Source organism: Galeopterus variegatus, unplaced genomic scaffold (genome assembly GCF_000696425.1).
Source record: "Galeopterus variegatus unplaced genomic scaffold, G_variegatus-3.0.2 Scaffold3620, whole genome shotgun sequence".
Lineage (NCBI taxonomy): Eukaryota > Metazoa > Chordata > Mammalia > Dermoptera > Cynocephalidae > Galeopterus > Galeopterus variegatus.
This window is the reverse complement of record NW_007729731.1, coordinates 80377-88151: the sequence shown is the minus strand read 5'-3', so window position 1 is coordinate 88151 and position 7775 is coordinate 80377. Positions and strand designations below refer to the sequence as shown.

The 7775-nt window shown below is 35.5% G+C and overlaps 1 protein-coding gene across 1 annotated transcript in view; it reads left to right on the top strand.

Annotated features, from left to right (window-relative positions):
• Window positions 1-7775, top strand: part of HIVEP1 (human immunodeficiency virus type I enhancer binding protein 1) — a 40346-nt gene that overhangs the window by 8713 nt on the left and 23858 nt on the right. The window contains exons 4-5 of the mRNA XM_008585562.1: window positions 2192-2325; window positions 3048-3223. Of these exons, the coding sequence (XP_008583784.1) occupies window positions 2192-2325; window positions 3048-3223 (310 nt within the window). The remainder of the gene's footprint in view (window positions 1-2191; window positions 2326-3047; window positions 3224-7775) is intronic.

The window sequence follows — 7775 nt, the reverse complement described above, 5'->3', positions numbered from 1 at the left end:
CCTCGGTGGGAGCGCCACCGCGCTCCCAAGCGGCGCACTGTAGCAGTGTGCCACCGGGCCGCCCCTGTGGATTTTTTTTTAAATACTCAAGATTCTAAATTTACTAAATTTAGATTAAATTTAGATTTTTAAATACTCAAGATTCTAAATTTACTAAATATTGGAGATGAAACCTAAACATGAGAATTTAAACAGAGCTTCATGTATATTCCTGAACAGCCTCTGAAAAGTGACTGTCCTTAAGTACCAAATGCCTTGGAAAAAATGTCTGAAAATGAATTTCTAGTTTTAAATCTCAAGAGAGAGCTCTGTGTGTAGAATGGGGTCTCTTCAGTGCATAGGTGTAATGAATGAGATTGCTCAGGGAGATCACTACTGTTTAAAGGGTTGAATAGATAAAGTCCACACAGGAAACTGAAAGAGATTGTCCATAGAGACAAGAGGAAAACCAAGAGAAAGTGGTATCACAAAACATGGAAAAAGATATTTCAAGGAGGATTGTTAAAGTAGAGAGGTCAAATAAAGATGAAAGCAAATAGGAGTATCTAGCTTGGGCAGTTCTATCATCACTGGAGACTTGAGTCTGTGAGCAAGTGCCTATGGAGGACTGTGTACTGGGTTAACTTATCACAACCCAAATGTTAATGCATTTATGAATCAAAACAGAAAAGAATGGATAGATGTTGATGCTTTGCTTTGTTAGAAACAAGGCATCAACAACATAGGAAGATACTTCAAAAAGTTCATGGAAAAATAGAATTTAAAGAAAATACAAATCTTTCCATGAACTTTTGAAGACCCCTTGTATAATGCTACATAGTAGTCAAGCATATAAAGGCTAAGGAAATGATAATGATTTTGGCATCTACTTCATTGACAACTTTGGCGAGCAAAAGATAAAGGGGAATTTTATATTGAAAAGAACAGAAGGAAGTGGATTATTGTTAAGGGATAAAGTCGAGGAAAGGTAATGCGCTTATGTTCTGAATTGTGGGGAAGCCTTATCTGTTTGCCAGGAAAAGCGGAGATGGTTGCATTTTTACTCTCTAGCAGTCAGTGTCAGTACCTGTTCACACTACCTTTCGAGGAATGTGGGCCAGCAGCTTTTCTTTACTCCTGCCTTTGTAAGGACAGGGGCTTCCTGGGGTACTTTTCTGAGGCTGCACAGACCCTTCCTCCATGATGCACACACTCTGATCACTTGCTATTATGAAGTCATGTCAGTATGATGGCTGTATATGTGGCAATGTAATTTTTTAAGGGGGGTTTGCATAAAAGAAGCCCTTGGTCAGAAAAGTTGTGCCTTGTGTTGGATTCAGCCAGAAGACTGGAGGTTGAGTGTTTGTTGGTAACACTTGACCTTGGACACTTAACCCTGAAAGCATCATCCTCACTGGGCCTTGTAATCCACCTGTGTTGCCTGCCGCACAAGGATATGTAAGAATGAAATGGCGTAGTGAGAAAGTGCACTGTTAATGGTGCAGTTGTATAAAATCTCACGTAAAATCATAAGGTGGAGTTATATTGTTCCTATAGAAAAACCACACATCATTTACCATTTTGATGCTCACTTCCTTTCTCCAGAGATTTAATTATGACCTGGATCTCACGGAAAGCAGTATGCAAGGAACTCGTGAGCAGATATAGAGAGGAACCATAATCGTGGTTTAAAATAATGGGGGGAAGAGGTAAAGTGGGGCTTCTGCTTTACCTCTCTAGTGCACTTGAATTGAAGGAGAATTAGTGATGTTTCTCGGGGATATACCAAAAGGGGTAACTGGCTCTTTTTCATCTCCAAAGAATGAATTCTTTAAGAATTATATTTAAACTGTAGTATGAGTGGTTGGTTAAATATAAGAAAGAATATTTATTCTGCTAAAAAAAAAAAAGTTCCTGTTAAACTCATGAAATACCAAGATGGGAAGTCGTAAAGCCCATATTTGGGGGGTGTCAATAGACAGTGGTGGGATTTTAAAATAGTATAAGATTTACCAGTTTGCTGTGGTTTAGACAGATTAATAAGGGAGGAAATAAAGCAAATGAGCTTTTAACCTGTTATTTCTTTAAAATGCATTTTATTACGTTAACTCTATTCTCTATACTCTGCCATGTTTTAATTTCCAGTGAAACGTTAGCATGTTTGTGTTTTCAGTTTTATTAAATTAGTTTCTCCTTTTTTTTTTCCTTTCAGAGAGCATTAGGTAATCAAAAGTCCACAGTAGTTGAATTCAGCAATAAAGATGCCTCTGAAATTAACAGTGAGCAAGATAAAGAAAATTCCTTAATCAAAAGTGAACCGAGAAGAATTAAAATATTTGATGGAGGGCAAGTACAAATTTTACTTCTTAAATGTACATTTAAACCTACTTTTTAAATGTACATTTGCTTTCATGTGAGTGAAAACTTATAAGTGACAATTTTATATAAATGTTGCAAGGTTTCTCAGCTTATCCGTAGAATCTTTGTGACAGAATATGTTAGTATTATGTTAAATTATTTCATTTCGATGGCGAAAACGATGACTATTTAGGAAACACTGTAGGGCCTAGAGAGCAGCTAAGAACTAAATTTTCAGAGTGAACCCTGGGTTTCACATTGATTTACGATAAGGAATAACTTGATAAATCTACTCTGAAAGAAATGAATTCATTGCCTGTTTGATGTTCTTGTGTATTTTGTTATGAGAAAAACAAAGTATAAAAGCTATTTTTAGTTACAGTGAAGCTCAGAAATATTTCAGTACTTACAATTGTTATGATCGAATTAAGCGATGAAGAAAACTTAAACCAGTGACTTAGAAACAGGAACGTATTTTGGGTAATCTTGGATAATAATATTGGATAAGTTTGTTTGATTAGAATTAGCTATTAGAATACTTAGTGTTAATGTGAAAAGCTGAAATACTGTTACTAACATGTGCATAAAATTTTTATTGGTTGAGTATAAAAGTTGTGCCTTGTTTTATTCTTAGGTTGAATTTTAATCATCAGTATTGTCTCAGAGACATAGTGTCCAATCTCCCTATTCATTTTTTTTCTTTAAATTAGATATAAATCAAATGAAGAGTATGTATATGTCCGAGGCAGGGGAAGAGGAAAGTACATTTGTGAAGAATGTGGAATACGTTGTAAGAAACCTAGTATGTTAAAGAAACACATACGAACCCATACAGATGTCCGCCCCTACCACTGCACTTACTGTAACTTCTCCTTTAAGACTAAAGGTATGAGATGCACGTTGCTTCAAGGTCATTTATATATATGCATTTAGGTGGTAGAGCTAAGAGCCAACTTTGCATATACTTTGGCCAAGGATACAGTAGATTAAATAGACGAATATGAATTACATTGTGTTGACATTATAGTCTTATTTCTTTGTATGTTTTTAGACCCCTTGGGAAAAAGTTTTTAATTATACACTTTAAAAATATATATAATAAATATAACATTTTAAAAAGGAGCAACTGCCCTTTTTTTATTTTGCTCCCAAAATTACAGTTGTATAACACTATGACTAATACATTTTCGAAAATACTTACTTTGGGACTGAAGAAAAAAAAGAAACTTTCATGATTACAAGCAAACTCATTTGGGTGCTAAAAGACTAAAGAAAGATTTAATAATCAGAATAAACTTTTGTAATGATTGCACTCATGTTTTGTTATCTAATTTTAGCCATACGTAGACATTTTTTATGATTTTTTTTACCCAAATATTGTTGAATTTCATCTTCAAAAATTTTCTGAAGTTTCTACTATTTAATGTTTATAAAGAGATCTCAGAACTTAGCCATTAAAATTATATTTAGCACGCTTTCAGTTTTGTATATGTTTTTATTTAAATTATAAGCCTTTATTATAGTTTAAGTAATTTTACCCTGTACAAGTTTCCTGTTACACATAATGGGTACACTCCTAAAAAATGCTAGCTTTTTCCATTAGGCTTCTTGTTCTTGAGTCATTATATAACAATTAGTTACTTGACATTTTAATTTCATATACCACCCTTTAAAAAATAGTATCTCTCTTCAGCAAAGCAATCTTGAAAATATCTGTCTGAAAGAGTGCTATCTGTAAAGAAAAAAAATTTAATCAATTTTTTTATAGAAACTATTTTTATCCCTTTTGAGTTAACATTTGCTTTTTTCTAATTATATTGCTTGCTTTTGCAGTTTTTGTTTTAAAAATTGATCAACTCTTTAGCAAAATTTATTACATTTTTTGGCTAGTATTGGCATTTGAAGAGAGTTATAACATATAACAACTAAATAGCTTCAAATTAGCTCTCTTCAAATGCCAGTAGTCTCTGAAACAAGAATGATAGAAAAACCAAATGTTCTTCAGATGTCTGAATATTTCCAAAAAGTTTCAAGAAATGAGAGTGGTTGGGAGGAATGGTCATTCTGAGTTCTTTTGTTATGATGTAGAACCTCCTTCTGGAGGTGGAGGGTGAGTTTCAGGATGATTTTTCTGGTCTTGAGTGAGGACTCTGACAGGATAAAGTGCTTTGGTCTTTTAACTCAATTTATTGCTTTTTCACTGGTTTTGATCCAGTGATTAAGAAACATGTATTAATTTCCAATATGAGACCAGGAGCATATTTAAAAGGCTAATATTACCAATAAAAGTTTTCCAAGTACAGAATGGTGTTACCAAATACAAGAAGATTAAGGAATAATATGAAATGGGTATTTCTCAATAAAAGAAAGAAGAGGAATCGGTATTTTTTAAAAATTATGTTCATGAAATAAAGGCAAGAAAGGAAGGACAACCTAGATGTGGAAAACCAAATGAAACTACAGAGATTTCTTGGCAAGGAAAAATATAATGAGTCACCAAGTATTAATCTTAGTGAAATAACTCAAAACAGCATCATGTGAAATTTTAGATGAATGTTTTTTAAATGATAGAGTATAACTACCCCTGAAGAGCGAGCATTACCTGTTAGCAGTTTTCATATCTTACATTTCTCTAATATGCCGCATATCTGAATTCGCTTCAATTTTTTTGTTTTGTCAGATAGTCATGTGGAATTACATGATAAGGATTTATTTGAAGGAGGCTATCCTAGCTAAGGAGACTGGTGAAGAAAGTATTAAATATTCAATATTTCCCTATTCTTGGCATGACAGTTCTCATTTTTTTATTGTGAACCTCCTTTTAGAAGTCTATGTTTTACAGACCTACATAAAACAGATTCCATAGCACATTTTAAAGGCAGGTAAATAATAGTAGACCTATTTTTTGATTAGGCTGTATATTTTGCCCTACTCTGATTTACTTTGTTATCCTAGCCAATCCAACTCAACTTCTTATTGAGTGTGTGTGGTTGTTAACAGAAGGAAAAAGTGATACGATGGCCTGCTGTGTAAATATGGTGTGCAAAGATAGCAAAGCACTACAGAGAGTGATCTGTGGTACTAGAAATTGATGCTTTTTGATGGTAATACTTAAGAATCTGTATTTCATCATTTGTCCTCTGCCTTTATTCTGTGAATACATTTCAGAATAATTTTAATTGATTTGTTTTCATGATTCTGCTTTAAAGGTCTGTCAGCAGAAAATACACAGTGAGCTTGCATCTCTGCAAGATTTAGTCCCATTTATATCACTGAAAGCTAGACTATATGTAGCTACAGGAAGCCAGAAACAAAACCTCTCATCTTTTTTTTTTTCCTTTTTTTCGTGTCCGGCAACGGATCGCAACCCTCAGTGTCGCGCCCGTACCAGACCAGGACCGGCAACGGGATCGCAGCCCTCAGTGTTGCGCCCGCACCTCACTCAGCCAGTGAGTGGGAACCGGTCTGTATGTGGGATCCGAACCCTCGGTGGGAGTGCCACTGCGCTCCCAAGCGGCGCACTGTAGCAGTGCGCCACCGGGCCGGCCCAAACCTCTCATCTTTTCCAGAGGATTTAGATAACTATTTACTAAATCTATTGGGAAATTTATTTATTAAATTAATACACAAAGTTTGTAACATTGCTAGGGATATTTTCATTTAAATATGCATTTTTGCGTACTTAAAATGCAAATTTTTGCTTATTTTAAATTATTTTGGAAGTTGGTTAATAAGTAATAGCTTAAGTTGTGAGAAAATATGCTTATTCAAAACTTACATTCCCAAGTTTGCCTAGTTACAGCCAAATGTTAACTTTTTAGAAAGCTAGTAGCCTGGTAGGCTGCCTATCTAGAGAACAAAAACTTTTTGAAAGAGAACTATTAGAGGACCTTATGATTTTGGTTTGTAACATTTTTATTATATTGAAAGCATTTTGACTTATAGGTGGAAATTTCAGCCACTTTAAGATGGCTAAACCATTTTTATAATTTTTTAATGTGAAGACTTTGAAGCTCTTGTAGAAAGTAGAGATTAGTATAATGAATACCAATGTGCCTATGATCTTTTAATAATTGTTAACATTTTGCCATATTTGCTTCATATTTCATTAAGTATATGTAACATAAATATAAGACATAGCCAAATTATTTAACCCAGGTGTTACCTCCAGAATCACAGAAGTCAGGGTATGATGGATGTTACCCATCATCTGGTCCGGGCAACCTCTTACGCTTGAACTCCTTAAACAGTAAGCCCCAGGATGCCGTGCAGTTGGCTCAGACAAAAATGTACTAACTAGTGGAGGAATCGGCTTATATGAGTGTGACCAGTTTTACAGCTTTAGTGCATTTATCTAGGAATCGAAGCCTTATAAATATAGCAATTTTGCATGTACTTCAGCTATTGGAAGCCCAAAATTTGGACCAATGACAGATGTTTTTAGCTCTTCTAAAGGCTTATTCTCAAATAGTAGTTTGCTCCTGCCCTCCAAACTCAGTGTTTAGGGTTTTTTTCTTTTTTCTTTTTCCCCAGCAGTGTTTTTGTGTGTGGCATTATCCACTCAAGATGCTTGGTATCCTTGGAAGAATCTAAACTGTCTCCCCTGTGTTTATGATCACCTGGGGCAAGTGTGCCAGGTGGTTCCCAGTAAACCTGGTAATACTTGAACAGCTGCCAGTGAAACACACTGTTAGAGATACTGTTATGAGACTTTTAGTCAATATGTGAAGGGAAATTAATGTAGGAAATTCTTTCTCCTGTTCTAAACACACAGAAATATGGTTTATAATATTTCATTGATCAGAATAGTTTTCATAGTTGAACTCAAAACTTAAAAAGGTAAATTCCCAGGTACCGGAAATAAAGAAACTCAGATCTAGCATAGTGAGCAGATACAAAAAAATTAAAAGTCCGTAGGGGGGTCAAAATCAGTTATAGGCCCACAGTTTTAATGCCTTTCCTGAGATGGAGTCTGAGGCCCATGAAATAATCCTGGCTCTCATATCCAGTGACTTTAGACCGTGTAGCAAATAAGCTGTCTGCTTAAAAGCAGAGCCCTGTACCTATGCCGTGCCAAAACAAAACAAAACAAAACAAAACAAATTGGTCCAAAATCAGTGGTCTGAAACCAATGGAACTGTTAGGGTCCCAAGCAGAAGCAGTTGGAAAACTGCCTTACAGAGATGTCTCTACAACCCAGGTACTCAGAACTCCATGGAATACAATCTTGCTGAAGATAGCTAACTTACAATTAAAACAAAAAATCCTGGGCCAAGCCCGTGGCGCACTTGGGAGAGTGTGGCACTGGGAGCACAGCAGCGCTCCCGCTGCGGGTTCGGATCCTATATAGGGATGACCGGTGCGCTCACAGTGCTCACTGGCTGAGCACGGTGCGGCGGCCGGTCTCAAAAAGGACAAAAAAAAAAAAAAAAAAATCC